At 34.6% G+C, this 26,005-nt stretch overlaps 2 protein-coding genes and 1 long non-coding RNA gene across 6 annotated transcripts; 2 read left to right on the forward strand and 1 right to left on the reverse strand.

The window, feature by feature from the left end:
* The first annotated feature begins 3,215 nt into the window (after nt 1-3,215).
* On the forward strand, nt 3,216-19,191 carry LOC114252670 (uncharacterized). Of its 4 annotated transcripts, none has more exons than XM_028187244.2 (17): nt 3,216-3,513; nt 3,911-4,014; nt 4,149-4,220; nt 4,636-4,787; nt 4,970-5,057; nt 6,047-6,260; nt 6,759-6,841; nt 7,521-7,760; nt 8,985-9,135; nt 10,697-10,871; nt 11,282-11,425; nt 11,983-12,059; nt 12,167-12,304; nt 12,821-12,928; nt 13,695-13,810; nt 14,962-15,150; nt 15,592-19,191. In XM_028187244.2, the coding sequence occupies exons 2-17, from the start codon at nt 3,964-3,966 to the stop codon at nt 15,808-15,810; spliced, it is 2,217 nt and encodes a 738-aa protein (XP_028043045.2). In that variant the 5' UTR covers nt 3,216-3,513; nt 3,911-3,963; the 3' UTR covers nt 15,811-19,191. The 4 variants fall into 4 exon arrangements, with proteins under 4 accessions (XP_028043045.2, XP_028043048.2, XP_028043047.2 ...); XM_028187247.2 differs by having other exon boundaries at nt 3,216-3,348; nt 3,938-4,014; XM_028187246.2 differs by having other exon boundaries at nt 3,220-3,348.
* Nucleotides 19,192-20,990: 1,799 nt separating this feature from the next.
* Nucleotides 20,991-21,550, forward strand: Bet1 (blocked early in transport 1). Its single transcript, XM_028187173.2, has one exon. It carries the CDS (start codon nt 21,122-21,124, stop codon nt 21,458-21,460), a length of 339 nt encoding a protein of 112 aa, XP_028042974.2. The 5' UTR covers nt 20,991-21,121; the 3' UTR covers nt 21,461-21,550.
* Nucleotides 21,551-22,884: 1,334 nt separating this feature from the next.
* LOC149502535 (uncharacterized) lies at nt 22,885-25,407 on the reverse strand. Its single transcript, XR_016323419.1, has 4 exons — nt 25,306-25,407; nt 25,058-25,129; nt 24,481-24,601; nt 22,885-24,389 (listed from the first exon to the last, which is right to left on the reverse strand). It is a non-coding gene; the product is annotated as an uncharacterized LOC149502535 (long non-coding RNA).
* Between the last annotated feature and the right edge of the window lie 598 nt (nt 25,408-26,005).

Here is a 26,005-nt window from a genome sequence, read left to right on the forward strand (position 1 = left end):
AAATCCACTATCTATTACTTGATAAAGAATCGCAGCATCTCGCCTAGAATATCATCGACTGGTTGTTCTAGCGTTGTCGGCCTCATGTCGGCGTGAGATGGATCTGTTGTACACGTTATTATTGATAAAACCATAAAACTAAATCATTTATTCTAGAATTTACTATTTAATTTGAAATCGTCGTGGCCTAAGCGGTGTAGTAGAGACGGCCGACTTTCTAATAAAGATGCGACTGAACCAGTGTTAGAATCCCGCAGGCAGATATCAATAAATCCAATGAAACACGTATTTGACATAAATACATGGAAGACTTCCATGATTAAGGATTCATTCATCTTTTATTTAAAATCAAATTAGCAAATATTCTTTAAGAAATCGTTGGTGGTAGGACGTTTGATTAACCCGCAAGACCACCATTCCGCCCATTTCTACCGCGAAGCAGTAATGCGTTGCAATTTGAAGAATGGGGCAGCCGTTTTGGTATACAGTTGAAACTCAGACCTCGTTTCTAAAGGTGGGGGCGGCATTCACGTTGTGAGGTCTATACCACTTAACACTAGATGGGTTGTGAGCTTATGTACTTACTTAATTGATAATGAAATTAATAAATTAGGCTATAATTTTGATCCATTCTTTTTTAAAATAGGTTCGTAACGTAAACAACTACCTGTTTACAAATTATCAAACGATTACAAAAAAAAAATGTTATCAGTGTTTGACACGACACAATTACATTTTTATAGCTATTATTCAAAATAAAGCAAAAATTATTATTAGATCACTTATTTTTAGTAACGCTTCATCGAAAAGAACAGAATTAGCAGCTCTCACTTGGCGTTTCAAACGTGAATTCCACTTAAACATTTTGAAATGTTTATATGTAACGCGCTTTTATAAATTCATTTGCCGGTTTGTTCAGCAAAAAAAAAAAGTAATGTGGCTTTTTAGTGCCAATTATTGCTACCCGATTGCGACTGGCGCTAGTTGTATGACAGAAAACTGCAGTAAGCGGTAAGCGAACAATCGCGGTACGTGATACGAAATAATTTGACGTTTTGCGATCGGTCGCGACGCGTCTGCACAACATCTGCAAAATTGTGGCTGTCGCAAATTTTTACGTGATCAGGGGGCCGGTCACTGTTTACAACGAAACGAACGCAATAAATTGTCATTGACGTTTTTGGCCTTGTTTTCACTTTAACAAAATATTCTTTTTTAGATTTATTTGTACTTAAGCATTGAATATTCAAGTTATTATCTTATATGATGTTAGTATGTAATATATAAATAAATAAATAAATAAATAAAAATAAAATTCATTTAATTCAGACCCTCTTAAGTCCATATGTTGTAAGTAGAATAATACTTAGAACTATGTTAGTAAAATTAAAATTAGCAATTAAAACATTTAAACATTTAATTCATAAATCTGCGCTGCTTTGAGGCACCTGGTATATGGGTATGTATATGAACCCAGTGTCTCAAAACAGCACATTTGGGTTTATTACCTATAACCATCAGGATATTATTAGTACTCGCACGAACCCCACGCATCAGTGAGGCCGTTCGTTTGCGGATGATTGATGAAAAGTCATCCACGTGAGCATCCGCAAACATACCTGATGCGCTACAGTACCGCGGGAGGCCCAACAGCATCCTGAAAGCATTATTATATTGCACTCGGAGAGCATTGTATGCCCGCCGCGCATATCGAACCCACAGGGTACAGGTATATAAGGACTGGCAAAACGCCTTGAACAAGGTTACCTTAACCTGTGCGGTACAACGGTAGAACCTGCGGGCCAGCATACCTCAGCGGACAGCCAACGCTCTCCGTTCCCTTTCAATATCTGCATCATCTTTAAGGTGCTCAGTTACAATATGGCCAAGGTATTTGAACTCAGTAACCCTCTTCTGTGGAGTACCTCCGAGCGTCACTGGTGGCACATAAGTCGGTTTTGTCTTTGCTGCCTTAAAGACGAGCAGTTCACTTTTTTTAACATTATAGCGGAGCCCGTGAGATTCCGCGTACCTCTCACAGATGGACAACAACCGCCGGAGAGCACCGATCGATGGGCTCAACAGCACCATGTCGTCAGCATAACTGATGCTGTTCACACAGTGACCATCAATCGAGCAGCCGACACGTGCGTCACCGAGTGCCTCGATCAACTCATTAATATACAGGTTGAAAAGCGCCGGTGAGGTTAAGCCCCCCTGCCTCACCCCGCATTCCAACCTGTACTCCTCCGAAAGTGTGTTTGACCATCTTACCTGATTGGTCTGATACTCGTACCAATGGGAGAACAAGTCCACGTAAGATCCCGGTACGCCCGTCTGCCTCAACTTACCCCACAACAAGTCGTACCTGACTAGGTCGAAAGCCTTCGAAAGATCGAGAAACACTGCATAAACAGGCGTATTCCTCTCCGTGTAGTATCCCACCACATGCTTTAGCGACAGGATTGCACACTCGGTAGATAACATCGGTCTAAAACCGAACTGAGCACCACTTAATTTAAGATGATCACTCACCTGCCGCTCGAGCACTACATCGAGTACCTTAGCAGTTATGGTTGCCAGGGAGATCGGCCGATAGTTGTTACGATCCAATTCGTCGCCTGTTTTATTTTTTAAAATCGGGACAACGACCGTTCTCATTAACGCCCCGGGCAGATACGAATGTCTGATACAGAAGGTATATAAGAGCGCTAGCAATCTAGGTAAATGCGGACCAGCGTGTTGAAAGTGCTCAATGCTGAGGTGGTCATGACCGGGAGACTTACCCTTAGTCATATTCATTATAATTTTAGTTATTTCCTTCGTTGTTATCCGAGGTGGTACTTGCGAGGGTCGACTCGGGTCCACCACCCCAGCATCAGCATCTCTACTAATTCATTAATTCATTGTCCTTAGTTAATCTATAATTAAAGTAGTGCTCCGAGGAGTTTATATCTTTAGGTGTCCCTAATAAATCATTTGTGACGTTGGGATAAAGTGGCAATGGGAAACGGCCAATCGAATCGCAAATGGTGGGAATTTGTGAAATAAAGTGACTTGCTCAAATTTTCTGTACTTGTTTGATAGAACGGAGCACTTTAGTTTAAGGCATGTTTGCGATTTTTTTTACCGGATTGGTAAAAGCGTAAAATATGCATGCGACCTAAAATGCGATTTACTATTCTTATATTACCTGTTAACTTTACTCTTTATTTTATGGATCATAAAAAAATGGAGGTGAACTAGTCGTACAAATGAAGATAGGCATTCTCTATGAGATGTTAATTCCAGAATTTTACATGTTAGACTGCACTTTACAGTCTAAAATTATTGTTTTTTGAGTAAGAGGTAAATCCTCGGTTTTTAAGTTCATAGAATATAAAACTCAGTTTGGTTATATTTTTGTTTTCGTCGGTGATGAACTATTGATAAGTTCTCGATTGCGTCATAAAAACCTATAGCTATGTTGTAGTGCGTCTCCATTATCCTTAATAAATTGGGAAATATTTCAAGGTGATAATTAACTTCGTTTAAAATACTACTTTTCATAAAATTGTATTTGTTTATTCACATCTAACCTTTATGTTTGACGGATAACCTATTATAATTCCACAGAACTTGACACCATTTTCTTTTCGAATTTTTCGGTTTTCATTAATCTACATTTAGTGCTCGCAACACGTCATAATTAATTTCTAATTTAAAAGTACCATAGTTTTAATATGTTACAATTATAAATGCGAAATAAGAAAGAAATATTAGGTTATGTTGATGTTTTGATGTAAAAATTGTGATCGTCTTAAAATAAATAATACCATAGCAATACTTCATTTATTGTTTTGACAAAATACTAGACTTCAAAAAAAAACACATTTAGAACAAGTGAAATAATTAGTTACTGTTTGTATAGGTAATAAAGTACTTTTTTTAAATGCAGTACAATGATTGAACTCAACAAATAACATGGATGGTGAAGAATTCAACCTCCGCTGGGAGGAGGAGGTTGTTATAAAGGTAGGAGGCTAAAAAAAATTACCAAAAACTCTTTCCTTAGTTATAGTTTATAATTATGATAAATAAATTACTTCATAAGATTGTGTTTCTTTTCAATAAACCACTAGCTTATAATAATAATAAATACCTTGCAGAATAGTCCCAGTCATTCCAGAGCAGATGGACCTATATGTTCCATAGAAAATATTCAAAGCTATGGAAATATGGTAATTACATCATAACTTTACTTAATTTTCTGAATAGTTTAGTTTACCTTATTTTATTATTGATCAAAAAATTTATATAGGATTTTTTTACCATATATTTACCTCTTTATTATGGACAATATATGAGCTAAACGGTAATTGGTAAATAACTGTAGAGTACAGTACCAACAGTAGCTTTCATGCCTATGTAAAATTAAAATGCTGTACAACCCATAGATATTAATGTAAACTTAATGCTATTAAAAGATCTCTATTCAGTTTTATTATTGCACTTCTTTTTCAGCAATGAATATTAAAAAGTGTGCATCTCAGTCACGACCGTGTTCCCAGTATTGACTAAAAGTAATATTTGGTGTGGTGGTCATTCACAAGTGTTTATAATTTGCAGCCATTGTACTGTCTTTCAAACTTTCAGCAATCAGAAATCGACCAAATAGCTGCCGAGAATTTGATGTATCTTGCTCAGGATGTTGTCAGCTTTGTTGATCCTGAGCTAGACCCAAATGTGGAATGTGTAACGGAAGAAGTTATCACTGACGATTGGGTTACCCCAGGTGGACAAGAGCGGTAATAAATTTTGAATTTCATATTAATTTTTATAGTATTATTATAGCCATTACATACAAAATTAATGATAATTTCAAAATATTGATCAAAAAAATTAGAATCCTCATTTGTGCATGAAATTGTTATTTCTTCCGTTCTTTTACTTAAATTCTTGATAAGTATGAAATTGTATTTGTTTTCAGAGTTGAAGTACCTATAGATCAGCTAACACATCCCGTTTTACACATAAAAGAAGAAAATGATGTAGATGTTCCATTACCAACTGATCAAGTAAGGTTTCACTAAATATTATTATTTTTTTAAAATAAAAGTTAAAGCTTTGCCTACTAAATAAAATTGGTAATAATATGCATATTTACACTGAATATTGTACTGACAAATTAATAGAATAATGAAATGAAAGATTATTGCAACATCCACAGTTTTTTTCCAATTAATATAGGTACATAGCTTGAATGGCACACAAAGCAAATATATATTATTATCTTTCTCTGTCACTTTTTGAAGCAAAAAATAAAATTCATTATTGTGAAAAACTTATTTCAATTTGTGATGAAAACAAATATTAGTCAATTGGTCAATGAGCCATTACATAGATAAAAGTGTTAAGGGTATTCAAAAAATTATAATAAAGTATCTACGTTAGTCTATAGATGAAACCCAGAATGTTTTCACTTTTTTCTCTAGGAATAAATAAAATATTTTTATACCACACAAGAACTGTGAAGTTAAACTGATTTATAAAAAACTGAGCAAATAGATGTATACTGATTAGATATGTAGTCCAAAGTAGTCATTTGTAGAAAATTTAATGGTTATAGCATGTTTATTTAGGGGGCGCTGATTATTTGGACATTTTGCCCGGTTTCTCTTTAACATTGCAACAGTTACATGGTACTACTGCTGGTCACATTTGTAAAGTGCATTTAACCTTGGCTCTAACTGCAATGATGCTAACAAAAAATCAAGAATGTATCAAAATGCAATTTCTTTCAAAGAAACATATTTGGTAATCAGCAGTTGGAACTAGTAGTCTCATTTTAGTATTCAATCCGACCAGGAATCAATTAATTTCAAAGCATCTAATAAAAGTACAGGATACTGATTGGAGATATTAAAGAGGAAAAAAAACACATTTAAATTATTATACAATGCCTCCACCCACCATCAAATACTATAACAAGGCCACCATTTATCACAGTAACCCTTGACTTTGCTTTAATGAAATTCTGACTCAGTAAAAATACTATTTTCTCTAGGATGAATATACTGCAATGCGACCATGGCCATGCGATTTCTGCTCACGGCGGTTCCGTAAAAAAGCCGCCTTGATGAACCACATGGTTGCACATCAGAATGATAGACCACACGCTTGTAATCTTTGCGGCGTACGATATGTTCGAAAATGTGATCTTATGAATCATCTAAAGGTGCATGCTTATGTACCTGAAGATGCAGATGAAATGGATTTTGGTATGAGTCTTTATTTGATAAACTATAGTTTAAAAAAATGGTAGATATGAGTTTTTAAGGAAGATTTAATGAGTATATTAAATTATAGTGACATAAATATGATTGAAAATGAAATAAATAATATAGTTGTATCTGCATGCATTAATAGTAATGCAGTAATAATTTTTTTTTATGGCTTAGTTGGGTGGACGAGTTCACGGCCCACTTGGTGTCAAGTGACTACCGGAGCCCATTGACATCTACAACGTAAATGCCACCACCGACCTTGAGATATGAGTTCCCCACCCTTCAAGCCGAAACGCATGCTTCACGGCTGAAACGGGCGGGGTGATGGTACCTACCCGTGCGGACTCACAAGACGTCCTACAACCAGTAAATACACATATGTATATATATAACATATGGCCTTAATTACTAAAAAGTGTGCAAATAATTTTGTCTAAATGTTTCTATGTTAATATTAAGTTTTAAAATTAATGTGGAATATGTATTGTTTAGTTTCAGAAGATGTAGAAAAAAACCAAAATGTTAAACCAAAGAAAAAAAGGGGAAGGAGAAAAAAGATTTCAGAAACAATTGAGGTAAAGATTGTAACAATGGTTATTGAATCCATTGTTGATGTAAATATTTTAGTAACTTACAGAATATACATACTTAATTAATGAAAGTAACAGTGAAAACTATTCTATTCTGTAACTATAAAAATTAAAACATTTATTCAACAACCCTATCTGCTTTGATATAAATGATATCTCAAAGAAAATATTAAGATGGACAGCGTCATTCACTTTGTGGTATATGTAAGTTCAAATTATTGTTAAAGACTACTCAGTCCATTGTTTAAACAAATATATAATATTAAGATTGTATTCACATATGAAACCAGAACACACACTTATTAAAAAACATACCCGATTCTGTGGACCGAATGGTAAACAGTTGACGTCGCCCTAAACACGTCATTACGGATCCTCCCGATCCATTAACGGTGCTTTTAGGTACCACAAGCACAGGTCACCGTCCTCGTCGATCCCGACACAGCCCACTTAGTTTCTCGCCGGATCTTCTCAGTGGGTCGCGTTTCCGATCTGGTGGTAGATTCTGCGAAGCACTGCCCTTGCTAGGGCCAGTGTTAGCAACACTCCGGTTGAGCCTCGTGAGCTCACCTACACGTCAAGGAGAAGCTGAAATAGCCTCTCAAGCCTATTAGATTAGGTAGAGAAAAAGAAAAGAATTAAAAAAAAAAATCTACTTGTATAGAACGGTTGGGAGAATATGACGTCAGCGCGCACGCAGCAGTGGTCACGGCGAGCGCGGAGTCCTCCCCGGCCGCCTCCCACGCCGCCTTCTCCGCCTACCGCCCCCTCTCCCGTCACGCCGCCCCCGCGCCCCGTGCACGCCGCACACCCGACGCCGCCCGCTGACCCATCCCGCCCCTTCGTGTGCAGACACTGTGGGATCGGTTTCGCGAGGGAGAAGGCTCTGCAATCACATGCGAGGGTTTGTTGTTATCTCATATAAATTACTTAGATGGGTGCCTTACTATCACTAGAAATGCCTAAAGTTTTTTTCATTTTAGTGAAAGATATATAATATGATGATAAATCTTAATTAAGTATTTCTATAATACATAATATTTAATAGAGTACAATTGAATCAAATTATGAAATAAATTTTCGAATCCGCAAAACCTATAAAAAACCTTTCATCAGGAGTTAAGTAATCCTTTTAAATTAGCCCATAAAAAAACATAAAATGTCCTTGTCATTCATTTCAGTCATTTGAATAAAGTGATAGATATTATACCCTTAAATTTTAATTTATAGTTAGGTGAATCTAAGATTGGTTCATGTCAATAAATAATCATGGTATCACAGTCAAATAGGTGAAATAGTCAATTTAAATTTATTTGATTGCCCTGTTCTTAATTTAATCTGCTCCAGAAACACTACATGCATAGATAAAACATCAACCAGAGATTCTACACTTATTTATTACTAATCGACATTTAATTATGTTTTTGTTCAAATTCAATCCATACTTTTTATTATTACTGAATGAAATAGCTGTTATACATTACAATTAAGACTTTGAGCTAATGTCTCATGGTAGACGATAGCATTTACGGTAGGCAGTAGGTTGACTCTGACCCTGGCATTGCTGACGTCCATGGGCCACGGGAACCACCCACCAACAGGTAGACCGTATGCCAGTCTGCTTACAGGAGCAATAAAAAATATCTCGTTGTGAAATTTACGTGCTTCGGTAATCACTTTATACCACGTGGACCGTGAAATGGTTCACCCGCCAAAACAGTTAAAAAAAAATACATGTGTGCAATTCACACGTGGTAGAAGTGAAACCTTCAAAAATTAAAATACAATTATCCTAAATGTCTAAGTATATGTAAAACTTTGTCATTAGTAAATAATTGTGAATCATCTTTTATAGTATGAGGTAGGCGCCCTCTGTGAACTAATATTTTAACTTCACGTATAATCCTAAATTAAAATTCACTACAGAGGTTTCATACATACGTTAGAATTAAAAAACCTCATAGATGGCGCTGTATTAAACTGTCTCTATGGACTTATTTTTTCGTTTCATCGGGCTTGAAATCACAACATTTCTAAAGAAGTTTCACTTCAAAAAATTTTGAGGATATTTTGTGTCATCCCACTAAATTCGATAATACTCAAACATTCGAATATACTATTTGTGCAGGTGCACGGCGGTGATTCCCCGGTGGAGTGCGGCGAGTGCGGCGAGCTGTGCTGGTCCCGGGAAGCCCTCGCCTCACACACTCGACATCGTCACCCGCACGTCGATCCCCAACGCGCGCTAACGCCTGAACTGAAATACGAGGCCGACTCAGGTACCCTCCAAACACTACAAATACAGGACGAAGGAAATTTTATTACCGTTCCCGACGTCGAAACACTAATCAACATCTAGAAGATTACCAGAAATCAAATTTATTTGATATTCTTTTCTCACAACCCACCTGGTGTTAAGTAGTTACTGGAGCCCATAGATATAAGTTCTAAGGTCTCAAGTATAGTTACAACGGCTGCCCCACCCTTCAAACCGAAACGCATTACTGCTTCACGGTAGAGATAGGCAGCTTGGTGGTACCTACCCGTGCGGACTCACAAGAGGTCCTACCATCAGTAATTCTTATCATTATGACTTTATTACTTTAATGAGCGCTATAAGTACATGTTATTATCCGCAACATGCTTCGTCAGATTACAGAAATAGAGTTATCAGCAACATGCTTCGTCAAAAAGTACAATACTTACTTTCAGCTGCAAGCGTCTTCATAAGTAACATAAATAGGTCCACGCTAACAGCAATGCGCGCGTAGGCATCGGCTAGTCAAACAAGCTAGCGCTATAATACATATCGACGCTTGAAAGGCAAACGTGACTAAGCGACAATGCGTGAACTTTAAAGTAGACTAATTTAAAGTTGAAATACCTGAAAACAAAATTTATTTTAACGAATCTAGCTAGTAGCTGTAGGATTGAAATGATTTTAATAGACCTAGAAATATTTTTTTTTTGCGCATCGAATATGGTAATTGCCTATCATTTATGTACAAATCAGTTATTGTCGCTTAGTCACGTTTGCCTTTCAAGCGTCGATATAATGTAATGTGTGCTATATTTAATGTGTTTATTTCGCGCATCGCTAAACACTGTAAAATAATAAGATAAACAACACTGCTTCAATATATTTATATATATTTGCGATAACGATTCCCTTGCAGCCTTTATTAATAGCACACATATGTAATAATGTATAACACAAAAAAAAGTGCAAAAACCAATTTGTTGAACATGAAACAAATACGAGTTTCAACGATGTAAAGAAATTTAGTTATGATTGTTTTTAGCTAACAAAGTAAATATTTAGTGCTTTCTACGTGTGCATTGCAGGGTTGCGTTTGCAAAAAAATATGTGAACAACCATTACAATTAACGCGAAGGTCCACAGGTCACATGGTTCTAAGTATTAGCCTGTTGAGTTTCTCAACAAGGTCTCTTCAGTGGTTTCCGTTTCCGATCGTGTGGTGGTAGATGCAGGTACACTTGAGCTATTCGACCTCATCTTGGGCAACATCTCAGGCAATTGTTAGCAAGCCTTTCCCTCCTAGCTGAGCCTTAGAGTTGGCCCCTTTGTTCTGAGAGGAAAAGTCTCTAACTCACATTCATTCATACTTAACGGTAGTCAGCGGCTTGGCTCTGCCTCTGACATTACTGAAGTTCATAGGCGACAGTAACCACTCACCATCAGGTGGGCCGAATGCTCGTCTGCTTACACGGACAATACAAAAGAAAATGCAATCTTTCCATAAAAAATCTTTCGACAGGAAAGGATCTCCACAAGTCATAAACTAGACAACAATATTCAAAAAAATATTTCTTTAACAGGAGACGATATGGATTACCAGCTGTCACCTGCATCTGTTAGCGAAGGTCGAGGTGGTGGATCTACGGGAAGACCAGTATACGACACCATTCGAGGTCCAGAATTGTTTTGTCCGGATTGCGGCGTTGCTTTCCAGCGAGCTGATTTACTCCGACGGCACGTTGCTGCGGCCCACAGGTAACTTTTATCACTACATAGTATAAAACAAAATCGCTTTCTCCGTCCCTATATCCCTATGTATGCTTAAATCTTTAAAACTATGCAACGGATTTTGATGCGGTTTTTTGTAATAGATAGAGTGATTGAAGAGGAAAGTTTATATGTATAATAACATCCATTAAATAGTAGAGAAATCAATAATAAATTACAGTTTCCGAAGCGAAGCGAGGGCGGGTCGCTAGTTTATACATAAGTGTACATTTAAATTAGTCTGGTGTATTCCTCCTTCCTTATGTTGTTTCTTGCTTGCTGATTGTTTTGAATTTTTTTGTTTCTATTATTTTTGATATTATTATACTATGTTAGTTGGCTGTTGGTTCTCCTTGTAGTAAATAAATAAATAATATTGTGGATGGTTATCTACGCAGTTACAAGCGACACGAGAACTCCGGCTCGTGGGCGGAGCACACGTGCGAAGTGTGCGGCGCCGCGTGCACGGATGCGTTGCAGCTATTGGCGCACGCCGAGCTGCACGCCGACCGCGACCGCGACCTGCCCCCACACAACAATAGGTACACTCACGATGTGTTTTTTTTTATGATTGAACTATTACTGGTGGCCCGGAGGCCTTTCCAGTTTCACCAGGACACGTACTCACAATGTGTCTGCGGGGACCACCTCGCAGAACAACCACAGAAATATTCTACAACTATATTCAATCAATTATATTTAGAACTATTTCAACTTTCAGCTGTACAATTTTTTACTATTATATAATTCATCTCTACTATAATTCCTAAAATTATCGCCATGTATTAACCTTAACACAGTTACGCACTTCTTGAATCTTTTACTTCATCAACGAGAGTTAACTGGAAGAGAGTGTCTGCATGGCGTTAAGTTCGCCTTTGTACAATATTTTTGTGCAATAAAGAATTTTCATTCATTCATTCATTCAATTTTTGTTATTTATAAAAAGATTAAACTTAATTCCCCTTAAAATTAACTTTTTATAATTTATATATTTCCTAACAATAGTACAAATCTAACAAGGCACTATCTATTTAGTGATATTATTTTAAAAATGAAATTTTATATAACTAAACTCAACTTTTTTTTTCGTTTGCAGAGTGAAACGCACGTCTAAAGGCAGAAGTAATGCGTCTTCGTCAAACATCGCTCGGCAGTTTCCATGTAGAGAATGCGGTGAGCAAAAATTTATACTTTAGTTTTTAATATTGCTCACACTAAAGTTCAAAATTGTGAGAATAATTGAAATGAGTAAATACACAGTTTTCATTCTTTTCAATTAGGGAAAGTGTTTGGATCCCGCAGCTCGCAGCAGATTCACATCCGAATTCACACAGGGGAGAGACCGTACGCGTGTCGATTCTGTTGGAAAGCCTTTGCTGATGGTGGTACTTTACGAAAACACGAGAGAATACATACAGGTCAGTTCTTATAAAGTAACATTCTAATTATGTGTGGTAGGTGTTATTTTTCAATTTCAGTATCTAATATCTTTATTTCGTAATTATCTATCTATCATGATAATATATAAACTTTTAATAATTACAAAATATCTCCTAATAATTTAGATTCTTTTTTTTTATTGTTTAGATGGGTGGACGAGCTAACAGCCCAACTGGTGTTAAGTGATTGCTGGAGCCTATAGACATCTACGACCTAAATGCGCCACCCACCTTGAGATATATAAGTTCTAAAGTTACAACGGCTGCCCTACCCATCAAACCGAAACGCATTACTGCTTCACGGCAGAAACAGGCAGGGCGGTGGTACCTACCCGCGCGGACTCATAAGAGGTCCTACCAGCAATAGCTATGAAATTTAAGTAATGTCAAAAGTAAAAATGTAAAAGTGTAAAAAAGTGTATTTTTTTTTCTATATCTTTATACTTTATAGCTTTTTTGTAGTAATACGAAAGTTTAAATGTTTTTTGTTTATAGGCGAAAAACCTTATGCGTGCGCAGTGTGCCCTCGCGCTTTCAACCAAAGAGTTGTGCTACGTGAACATGTTCGATCGCATCATTCGGCGCCCGACAGATGTACTAACGGTAATAATTACATATTCTATACAGTACTACGTTTAAAAACAAAAACAAATTGTGACTCAATATATTTATTAGTCAACAGTAATAATTTGATAATGCCCGGACGCATAGATATAGCGCATTGTGATGCTTAACGAATTCATACCATCATTTTATCCGTTTTTACACGCTTTTTAATAGCTTCACTGTATGTATGTTTATAACTGACCCTTTAGACGCGATTTTGGCCCACTTTAAACGGCCAGATTTCATTCAAACTTTGTAGATTTATCGAGGACCAATGACAATACACTACTTTGATAAGATTATTCCATTATTCTATTTGTAAAATGAGATTTTTGCCAATTTATATAATTGTTATCTATAGTCGATAAGGCAGGAATTGCTGTTAAGGTACTTAATAGTTTTAAAAATACGCTTTTAGAAAATTTAACTAAAAAATGAAATAATAATTCTTCTACTCATATCGGTCAAAAAAATATTTAAAACACCATGCACCCCACGCTTTTTTTTACAATAAAATATATATATTTTACATTATTTTCAATTTAAATTTATTAAAATTTATTTTCTATGTTTTAGTTGAATTTTATATAAAGCGTGTTTTTTTAGTTTCTTTTTAAACTATTATTTATTTAGTGCAAAGTTGTCTTACGTTTTGAAACGAAAGATTAAATTGATCCTTACTTAATAATAAACTCAATTGTTTTGGACTTTAAAGGCGTCACACGCAACAAAGTCGCTAAGTTAAAATTAAATATGATTACAGGTGGACCCGCATATATATGTGTTGTTTGCGGTCGGACTCTGCACTCTAGCAACGAACTCGTACAACATCTCATACAGCATTGTGATGCAAATACAGCCATGAAAAGGCAACCACAGGTGAGAGACATTCTATTCAAGACATTGTTGAATATTAAATAATCAAACATTGTAAATTATTTTCTGTTATTTTGAATCACTACATAGTATAAAACAAAGTCGCTTTCTCTGTCCCTATATCCATATGTATGCTTAAATCTTTAAAACTACGCAACAGATTTTGATGCGGTTTTTTTAATAGATAGAGTGATTGAAGAAGAAGGTTTATATGTATAATAAAATCCATTAAATAGTGGTGAAATACTGTTATTTTTGACGTTTCTAATGTGCTTCGCCCCGCGGTGTCACCCGCGATACCACCATAACCGCGGGTAACATCGCGGGACTCGGCTATCAATAATAAAACTTAATGTTTCCAAAGCGAAGCGAGGGCGGGTCGCTAGTATAGAGTATATAGTAGTAGAACCTTGTATAGTCCAGTCGCGGAGCAGGAAGAATTTCGTACGTTAACCTGTTATTACCTGTCTTTGTCACTCACGCGTAAATATAATGAGTCTCGCTCGCACAGATGCAATGACCGTCGTTCTCAGGGATTGTGAACCTATTACCTGAGACTGTAAGGTTTGTTCTTGTTTGCATGTTGGCCTTAAGTAGTAAGTAAGGCAAACAGTAACTCTGATATAGAGGAATCGGATTATGATTTTTGAATTTTCATTTTTTTATTTCTGCCGAGTTAGTGATTGTAACTCGATTTTTATAATTGTTATAATATAAAGTCTAAATAAATAATTCATTATAATAACAATACTTTTTTTAGTTTGTAAATTTTTTTCTCCTTCACACGTTTTATGTAAACTGCACTTAATATAAAAATGTTTGTGATTACTGTCAGTAGGTAACAAGGTCATTGTACAATTTTTTTCCTGCTCCGCGACTGGACTATAGTAAGCAGTGTCTTGGATGTTCCCCTGGTATTGCTGACATTCATAAAAAATATTATTTGCTGGCTACAAATATTTTATGTAGCTATTAAAATGGTGACTCTAACTTACAATTTTAGTGCTGATTTACCTAATTTGTATTTGTCAAACACGATCCCACAACATTATTGTTGATATGTGGTAGCGATTAATCCATACTAGATAAAACATAACTTTTTGTGTAAAACAATAAGACAAACAAATTAACTGGTTTTCATACTGTTGAACCAGTCTGGACCTCGAAAGTATAAGCGGAGACGGAAAATGAGCATGGACTCTTCTCCCGTGCACAACTGGGAGAGCAGCTCCCCGCCGCCCGCCTCCCCGCCCCCCTCTCCGCCGCCGCCCGACTCGCCCCCGCCCCGCGCCTCCCGGCCGCGCCGCACCAGGCTCGCCCACGCACGCCGCACCAAGCGTCAGGTAACGCCCACCATTCGCTTACACGTCCAGGTCGCATCGCATTCGAGGACAACAATATTGAAAGTTGGTAAACGTGACGTCATAAACGTAAGACTTTTTTTTGCAAAATCTATATTAATATATAAATCTACAGTGGTTTTTACGGATGTTCCGTTATAACTACTGAACCATGCATCCGATTGACTTGAAACTTGGTAACCATGTAGAAAATACATGTACTTAGTGGATAGGCTAATATTTATTTGAGTGTTGGACTCCCTACACCAGTTACCAGGTACAGCTAGTATAATATAAAATTAAAACATTTGATACGTACCTTTGAAGGCGTCCTTTTGATGAAAACTCTCAAGATATTATATTTTTAACGAATAAAGCTGTAGATATGTTCCTCAAGCCTCATTTAAAAGTTTTATTTTAACATGTTATGTGATTTGCTTTTAGATGAGATCGCGCCGAACTCCGCGTCATCCGGCCGACGATTTGCGTGAGATAGCAAGATCGCCGTCGCCGGTCACTCCGCGGACGCCGGAGCCGATGTCGCCGGAGCCGCCGCCGCCGTCCGCTCCCGCCGACGAATCCAGACTCTTCAAATGCGAGATGTGCTCGCTAGAATTCGCGCGACGCGATGATCTTCTCCTGCACGTACCAGTACATATATGACGATCGAAAAAGTAATGAATTCCATGTAATTCAACAATGAATGAAGAGTTCGTAATTACTAATTACTTTGAATATGCAATTCATGCCCGAAAAGGGCACATTTCGCATATTTTGTCAAATACGTTTTTTCATATACATGTCGACGCTTGAAAGGCAAACATGACTAAGCGACAATGCGTGAACTTTACAGTAGACTAATTTAAAGTTGAAATACCTGAAAAAAAATCTATTTTAACGAATCTAGCTGTAGAATTGAAATTATTTTAATAGACCTAGAAATATATATTTTATGCGCATCGAATATAGTTATTGCCTATCATTTAACAAAGCAGTTATTGTCGCTTAGTCACGTTTGCCTTTCGATCGTCGATGTAGTTTTGAGGCTTACCTACACCCATTTTATAATAATTCCAGTAATTTTCAAATTCTTAATAATACTAAAATATATCTCAAAAGTTAATATTTTAAATTTTACACTGCTTTAGAAAATAAACAGTTTTTTTTCATTTCCTGAACATTTTACATTTTGTGCCCTTTTCGAAATTGAATATTCAATTGAATAATTACTCGAGTAATTGTAAAAATCTTGCGGAGATGATTAATTTGGAAAAACATTGGAAACTTGACATCACAAAGGATCGAAATTACGAAAATTTGAGAGGGTAATGGGCGTTGGTTTTTAGCCAGAACACGATGACTGTGAAACAGTATAAAAACTAAGAGACTATTATTAAATTAATTATGTGAACATACCATTTAGTTTAAATGCTTTCTGAGTGGTTGTGCGTGTTACGATATTTTGCACTTGGTGTCAGCTGAATCTCCTTGTTGCGTTTAAAAATAAAGCCGTATACAATTAGTAAATACAGTTTTGTATCTTAACGTGTTTAAAATTGTAATTAAAATTTTCAGAAAAAATAAACAATTTTATTTAAAATGGTGACAGTTTTAACTTTTTAACTGCAATTTGACAAAATTAAATGGTTATTTCATTTTAGTTTTAAATTTTGTACTTTCTTGTATATTGTTTTATGTAAATAATGTGTACATATAAAAATATAACTCATTTGGATATATAAAGGCTACATTGTGAATGACTAATTACTCTACTGTATTAGGATCGACGTGTAGCTAGCTATAGATAGCAATATCGAAAACAGTCAGATCTAGAAATTGTATTATCATATTTTAAAGTACTGTTTATTTTATGTACATACTTTTTTATACTTTCTGATAATTCTAATAGATAATGCCTTTTCACGAAGGCGACGAAGAAGTTATGAACTACTTAGAGAACTGCACTGATGAAGATGCCACAATAATATCGTTAATCATTAAAATTTAATTATGAATTTACAATTTCATTGGAATGATTTCATACATCAATAAAATTAAAATATGAAGAAAAATTAAACGTCATTAAATCCAGAGCTATTACCAACAGGTAACTAAATTTGACTAACAGTGTGCTTAGAGTTTTTTAACGTTCTCGATAGCGTAAAAGTTAGCTCATATTTGTATGAAATGGGATTGTTTGCCTACGTTTGCCGCTAGGGGCGCTGTTCCAATTGCATACAAAATTGGGTTAACTTTTACGCCATCTAGAACGTTATAAAAATCGCACTAAGCAAACAGGTTTGCTTTTAGAGCTTTAAATAACGTCAGATTTCACTTGAATAAAGCGAAATAGTTATTTGGGTAGAATACTCAAATTAAATGCCAGTAAAATGGCAGCCTAAAATTGGTGAACCTAAGTCATTACTTCCTAGAGGTTCTCTGAGTACATATAATTAACGAAGAGAATGGACGGACAATTGTAAGAGGGACGTGTAGGCTTATGAAATGCATTCTATTAACACTGCTAATTATGAGGCTTAAATATTTTTTGCAAAAGAAAGTAATATTTTTAATTGAATTTATTTTTCGTGTGCGATTTTTGTTGTAGAGCTTAATATGTTAAATAAGAAATAGGCAAGTTGACTGAATATCTTTATTGCCTCGTAAATAGCGAATCAACGGAATCGAAATAAAAGATTATTCAGAAATAAAGAAGTTGTAAGCGTTTTCATTTCAAACTAGACAGAACAAACTATATCAATATTAGACGAGACATATTAGACATTATTAAACGAGAAACCTTGCTTAGGACAAAATTCTATAATGTTTTCTTTTCAGGGAAATTTTTAGTAAACTAAAACCTAAACCTTAAAGCCTATAACCTAAATTTTTAAACGCTTATAGTATCTCGAAATCTGAGTTTTGTTAGTCCCCTATACGTTTCTAAATCTTTCATCGGAATGTGATGAAAATTGGTAAAATTTTTGTTCACGCTGCAGAAAAGGTTTCTGTCATAGTATCAACTATGATTATAGTACTCCATTAATTCCAAAAAATCTATGTTTTTCATACTATTTGGGGTAATCATACCGAAGTTTAACCGGGTTTCACTAGTTAATACTTTTTTAATAGCTGAATCCATTATCTTGGGAGCTATGATTTCGTTGCAGAGGTTCTCAACAGAGGCTTCAAATCGTTGATTTTCAGGTATTATAAAAAGTCGCATTCGGTTTCGTAAACATTTTTAAAGGGAAGACGTGTGTTTTTTCACTATCCAAGAAACAACATTGTCGCGACAGAAGATAATACGTTAATTAAGTCACCTCGTGAAATTTAAAAACAAACTTTTATCTAGTTTTCATATACAGAGGGTAGATTGACTTTTTAAATATGTTCGTCTTCTTGCCTAAACTAGCTTCCTCCAAGTATGTTTTAGGAATACCGGCTCTAAGGCTGATGCGTTAGTTGCAGTGGTAGCGATTACGTGGTAGTCGATCGTCAAACTGTTTTGATTTTTTCTCTCCCTCAGAATGACAGTTTACGACATAATAAGTACTTTGCAGTGAAGCTGGGATGGTTCTCTAACATAATCTAAATGCTAATCGGCTATCTTATTTACATATATACATATTCTTGATGGACTACTCACCACATAATATTATTCAGATGCTACTGTCATCATTTGATTTTGTTTCAAGGATTATATGGCTACTATTAATTAGCAGCAAAAAGCTAGGCATTCATTGAATATTTTTTTTTTAAGTTTTACATCTACGTGAATAAAAACAAACTGAAATTAATTAGATACTTAATTCAATAGAAAATATTAACAACAATCTTATGTATATGTAGATTTATAATTTTTGTTCAATCAGTTTTTCTATATTATGTTCTGAAATCAACTGCTATGTGCAATACATTCCCCTCAAGGCACATTAAATTTTTATGTAAGTAGTAATAAGAAAGCTTTATTCTTCGATAGTTACTGACTGTTAAAACTTTGTACAATAATAATTATTGAAAAATAAAATAATTGAGTATGTATGTAGCATGTTTTATTAAATTATTAATTATTTTGCGTTCTACGTTCAGCGACTTATTAAAAATTCACAAGAGAAGGTATATTATGTAAACCCGTTCCAACTTCCAAGCGCACGAATTCTGAGCGGCAGATGGGAAGTAGAGCACCAAGTCGAAAAAGCATGAAGTTCATGCGCGTGCAAAATCAAAAGAAAATTTGAAAAAAACGTTGTAGGGCCCGGGAATAGCTAATTAACGGCGGCTTAAAAGGGATAAGAAAAAGTTTGCAGGTTGAATTATCGTTTAATTACTTTGAAAGCATTTTCGGAAATACATTTTTTTGATTGAACAGATTAAAAACTTTTCATGTGATTTGAGTGCGCCAATGCTTAATTAAACTGTTCGAAAATCCAGTTTCCATGGTTTTTTTTTAAAGGGCCTTCTGATATTATTATCAACGTTGAAAATTGTAATTTAAATAAAGTACGAATCACGACATTTTTTAAATCAAAGTGCCTCAACGTTGCGATGTAAACAAGAAATATTTATCTGCATAATCTAGTTTCTAAATATATATTTTTTTATTTATCTATAGTAATTGTGAAAACCCACGATTAATTTGGGAAATTGGGCAGTATGTGTCCAGTCCGCACGGGTAGGTACCACCTCCCTGCCTATTTTTGCAGTAAAGCCAAGGTGGATGGTGCATTTACGTTGTAGATGTCTATGGGCTCCGGTAACTACAAGACCAGGTGGGCTGAGAGCTCGTCCACCCATCTAAGCAATAAAAAAAATCAATATTAGTAGGTTTATTTATTTATTTTTTAGTTCTGAAGCTGATTGTCTCGTGAGTATTAGGCATTGCAATATTTTGTTTTTATATATGCTTCTACTTGTTCCTTAATTTTGTGGTCGTGCTCATCGTTAGTTACGTGTCACGGTACTGTAACACAGAATTCTCTGTGTTTCGCCTCAATAGGCGGGATAACCCTAAGTATTTCGTTTCATCAGCTCGTAGGATATCAGTTCTGCTATGTGACTGGTAGACTGAAAGATGATCGTTTTTCTCTACCTAATCGCTGGTAGCCCTAAGGGGCTATTCCAGCTAATCGCCGACTGGTAGGTGAGGTCATTCAATCTGAGAGTTTGCTAACACTGTCCCTAGCAATAGCAGTGTTTCGCAGAATCTACCACCGGGTCGGAATTGTAAACCACTGAAAAGACCCGGTGAGAAACCCAGTGAGTTGTGTCTATGAGCTAGTTCGCACGTCGAACTCTAACGGGAACGCGAGGAGCGAAGTTGTGTGAATTGTTCTATTTTGTTAATTTGTAATAGCGGTGCTTTATTAACTGTTTAGTATCTGTGTAAGTGCACATTGTGGGAAAATAAAACAAAGCCACTGGACGTAGCTTCTCGAGTTTTTTCAAAACGTTCAAAACGTTCACTGAGAAAGTTTAAGTCAATAAACACCATTTACTGAGACCCGCATTATCAAGTTTCATTTAATTTCATCTCAAATGATTAAAATTTCAAATTAATCAACATTATTTCAATGCGTTCCATTAAATTTGTCATAAAACGAAATATGCATAATATTATGAGACCTTCGTCTTTTCAGTTGGATAAATGGAGCTACTACTACTATTGACAGTTGACATTTGAGTCAGATAAACACGTAGGAGACTATCACATCTAACAGTCTAACACAACTACATAAAAGCAAATTATATACTTACTGTAAACCGTGTATGTTTTCAATGTGTCCAGATTATTAAATTAGTGTTTTTTTTCATATCCTATTACAAATTGACAAAAAAAACAATATTTTATAGTAAATAGGCGGCAAGTAGATCCAAAATTAAATAAACGTCTAACGAAGGACGTAATTAACCAAGACCTGATTATCATCACTCTTGTGTCTTACTGCTAATCAAAACGGCGGGCCGAACGAATATGAGACGAGCCCGCGAAGGCTACCACTATCAGCCAGTGCCCAGAGTAGCCACGGAAGATACTATCGAAAATGAAAATGAACGAATGGCTGAAGAACTCAGTGGCAAGATATCTTCACTTAAATACATTTCCATTGAGTTAGGCAATGAAGTAAGGGACCAAGAAAAACTTTTGCGTGGATTAGATGATGATGTTGACAGAAGTTCAGGTTTCCTTGGAAAAACCATGGGAAGAGTTTTAAGGCTTGGCAAAGGGAACCACAACTATTATATTTTCTATCTATTCCTCTTCTCCATTTTTGTGTTCTTTTTGTTGTATATTGTTTTAAAATTTAGATGATTTTCATTACCCGTCACTCCTGTGTATTATGTGTTTCGAAATAAATTTTGTATATGTTGAAATGTAAATAAAACATATGTATAAATTAAATGTTTATTTTATTTCACTTATTCCACAACTTTTACAATATGTTTCAATGATAAGTACTAGCTTGCACAGGTAGGTGTCAACATTTTATTTTTTCCTTCACTAAGTAACCATATGTTGTTTGAAGGACAGCCATAATAAAATACAATTGAGACTTTAACCTTAGCTCTAAAGATAGTCAGTGGTATTTAAGTTTTGATTGTTACCTATAGGCTTAGGTATCCACTTAACTCACTCACCTACTTATGCAACAAATAAGTATAATACTTAAAATGATGCTCATATGTGATCATTAGTAAGTATTCCCTATAATAATTATGCTAACTAGTTTTTAAACTTCAATCAAAAGTATAATTCTTTTAAGATTTTACAAAAATCATCGCCTACAACTTCTTTACTTACAGCAACAAATAAATTACATGGCTTTCCTAGTGAAACAGAACAGATCCGTACACTGTCCATCAACAGGGCAATAATCCCATAAATGTTTTGTTGGTTGTTTCTACTGAAGAACTTGCTTAAATCATCTAAAATAATTGTTGAGGGCACATTCTGCCAATCTGGTAGTGTTGAAACACTGTCTATAAGTGCTTCAATAGTTTCTACATAAAGAAAACTAATCATTTTCATGAAATGTCTATTCACTGAATTTAAATCTTGTGATAATGTGGGTAGCTGACTTAATTCTTCATGGAGAATATAAAGAACTCTTCCGTTTTCTGCACTGGATAAAGCTTCTTTAAAAAGATTTATTCTGTTTAAACTTGTTTCTTCAAAGTAGAATTGTATTTTGTTACCTTCCATAGCAAATACATTCAATTTCTGAAGTAGCTAATATAAACATCAAAATGCGCTATCTAAAAATTTGGAAAAAATAACAAGAAATAAGCAAGTAAAAAGTATTTTCATTTATAATGTTTATTTATAAATTTTAGTGCCTATTTCAAATACTTAGGTCATCTTTTTTCACTAAGTAATATGTATCTCACATCTCTTCTATTTAGTTCACACGTATATTAAGCATAGATTATACACTTAATATATTTGAGATAGATGCGCAACTCTCATTTTTATTTTTGCTTTAGTTAGAGCCCAGGACAGCAGGCGTCGCTGCTGTCGATTATTAATCTCCCTACCCCCCACCAGGTGGCTTTTTTAGTAATTTTAATATTTTTTATAATTAACTCTCTTTATGAAAAAATCTTATCGTTTAGAATCGCTGAAATTCCCGGTAGTACTTATGAAATATTAAAGAACGTTTGATTGTGTTCAGCATTCTAATCGATAAGACCTTTTCATACAGAGAGAAAACAGTTTTTTTAAATAAAAAGCTGTAATTCTCTGTAAGCTATTTAATTTCCCTATATTACAAACAATTTACTGTTAAAAGATAGTATGAACGTACAATTGTATAAAATTTCGAATAACAATAACTCCTCTAGATTAATCCTACTAGAGTACTTAATAACATTAAATCGAAAGTTATCTAAAAGTTAATTAAGTCTAGATAATCAAATCATTCAATGTCACTTAAGTCATTTGTGCGAAATATAAACATGTCAGCTTTCCATTACAAACATAGTAGACAATTTGAATTAAATTTAATAAATTTGTTTCTTAACTATAGCAGTTCTTGCTTAAAGTTGATCGTGACAGATCATGACCTTGTATGAAAATATTACATCTATAAACACTACCTATGCTTCGTCATACAATAATTGTCATTTATACTAGCATTGTAGAGATAATACACACACTAAAGTGAATACTAAATTATTCTTAGCATTCTTATAAACATTTAGAAATTTAAGAAACGATTAACCCACAATCATGTTCATAACATGTGACATTTTGTTCTGCACAAACGTTTTATTACATGATTTGAAAAACAAAAAATGTTTAAAAAATGTAATGATGATTTAAAGAACTCTTAAATATTGATAGTTTGTACTTAATGACGCTTATAGTAATCTTAGACATGATTACATTAGTTATACTTTTATTCCCTATCTAAATTATTTCTATTCTGACGTTTCTGATGCTTTAGCTTTGGTAATACTAGATGAAACAAACAGCAGATTGAAAGAAAATCATCTTAAAGTTAATTACATTCATTACAAACCATTAGTTTACATTTTGTTACAAAAGAAACTGGTGTTCGTTACATGCAAATGAATTATAAATACACATGCAAACATAAAATGTAAATTTATCTTTTAATCCAAATTAAATGTACACTAATATTACATCTAAATAATAGAAAGGGTTTCGAAAATTTTTATTGCACTCAACAGCAGACGAGCACGCAACCCGGCCCGTGATAAGTGGTCACCAGTGCTTATAAACTTCAGCAGTGCCATAGGGGTTGCTGTCTATCACTTAAGTTTTAAAAAAATATTAATATACTCAGTCACAAGCATATTGATTTCACATAATGAAAATGTAAGAAACATAATCATGTTTGGGCATTTTCATTTATATCTGCTCATACAGAAAACACAACTTAGCAAATATATTCCACAGTAAATCTAAATAATTGCAAATAATGCTTTTAAAGACCGTTGACTTTTGATCATTAATTAAAATCATCTTCTCGTAGAATTTACAAAAGGTTATTTACAAAAATTTATATCAGTATTTTCATATATTACTAACTTACTAATTACAACTATTCAAACGTAATACTATAACTATAAGAACTAAACAACCTATTTTAAAACAAAATTGGCATCAATTTAGTTCTTATGAACTATTTCAATTATTAATTTATCAATTATAAACATATTTAAAAAAAATTAAGATCCCTTGAGAGTTCACGTTCCTTGCTGAATCAGTTTCTCTTCTGAAACGGAGAAACAAAGTATCTTAAGTATGTAACAAATATTGAAAAAATACGACCATGAAAAATTTAGTGTTAATGTAATCTTACTTACAAATTAATATATTACATAACACGTTCTGGTTCAAATATAGTGCATCAATATTTTCATGATTCAGACATTTTAGTGCTCCTTATAATTTTTCCATAAAATTTTGTCATTATCAAACCTTTGTCTACAAAAATAAAAACATTATTTTATATTGGGTAGAAGGATGAACGTGGTCACAGGCCACTTGGTGTAACTTAGTTATCAAACACCAGGAAACAAAACGTGAATGCCATCATCTAACTTTGGATGTGAGATCAATTGTGCTGTATTTTATTTAAACAGGAAAGCATGACTGATTGATCATTCCAAAAAACTAGTTCGGGCCCACTTGACAATAAGCATATAATACGCTGAGTTGCAAAACATAAATACTTCCACCCACTCGAGACAATTTTATTATCTGAGGTGTGTGTGTGATAGTACGAGACTTAATACCGACTGTTTTGATCAAAACTTAACATATATGATAGCTAGGCAGCAGAAATAGGAAGGACCATTAGTTGGTGCTAATTCATTTAATTATATTATGAATAATAATTACGTTAGCAAATAATATACCGGGAAAATAGTGTAAACTCACCGTTATCAAGGCATCCGAAATAGCATTTCATTTTCGATCTTCGAGGCATGCTGATTTTTAATAATAAACATTCTGTAAGAAATGAAAATAGTTACACAGGCTTACGAAACGCTAACGAAGAAAAAAGTATTGGAGCCAAGTTATGTCTAAAGAGAATTCAAAACAGAGTTTCTCAATGTCTAATCGTCTAATATTCTCATAAAGCTAAAAGTTGCTCTAAATTAATACTACAACGTAAAATAACTCACACCAAGACCAAAAAAAAACGATTTAAAAATTAAATCGTTACGACATTTTGAAAACTTTTTTTTTTTTTTGAGGTTGTTTTACGGCCCTGGAATTTTGAAAACTTCAAAGCAGTGTTTCCACTTACGTTTTTTTTAACACATTTTACCCTAGTTTCTTTTGAATTTACCCTAAAATTTCCTAGACAACTTTCATAAATCCTTTATATGAGTCGACTATTATCAAAGCCGGCAATCTGACTTTTGGAAAATGATTGGTAAATCAGAAAAACGAATTATTGACTTTATATTCCATTGGCAGTCACAAAACTCTTCGGAACGACATCTTAGATAAATAACAGGTTAACTATTAACCTTTATTTAATGCAGGTTTTGAACCGTATTCTTTGAAGGAGACGATTATATTCAAATAAATCTGTATTGACATATCAATAAAATTTTTTTGTCCAAATGCACAGATTGCCACCTTTGATAATAGACGACTCATATAGAAAGCGTAAATAAAATACAGAAAATAAACCACAGCATATTATTTAATGTAGGTATATATAATATAAACGCCCCCAGAAGATCATAGATCTATAGGATTAGAATTTTCAAGGAAGTCGACGCATTGCTTTTATATTCTTTTGCTGCACAACCTAACACTGTTCGGTTCTAAAATTGAGCAATTGTTTGCTGGCAAAGTTGGGAACTTTCTATG

Source organism: Bombyx mandarina, chromosome 08 (assembly GCF_030267445.1).
Source record: "Bombyx mandarina strain Sakado chromosome 08, ASM3026744v2".
NCBI classification, from domain to species: domain Eukaryota; kingdom Metazoa; phylum Arthropoda; class Insecta; order Lepidoptera; family Bombycidae; genus Bombyx; species Bombyx mandarina.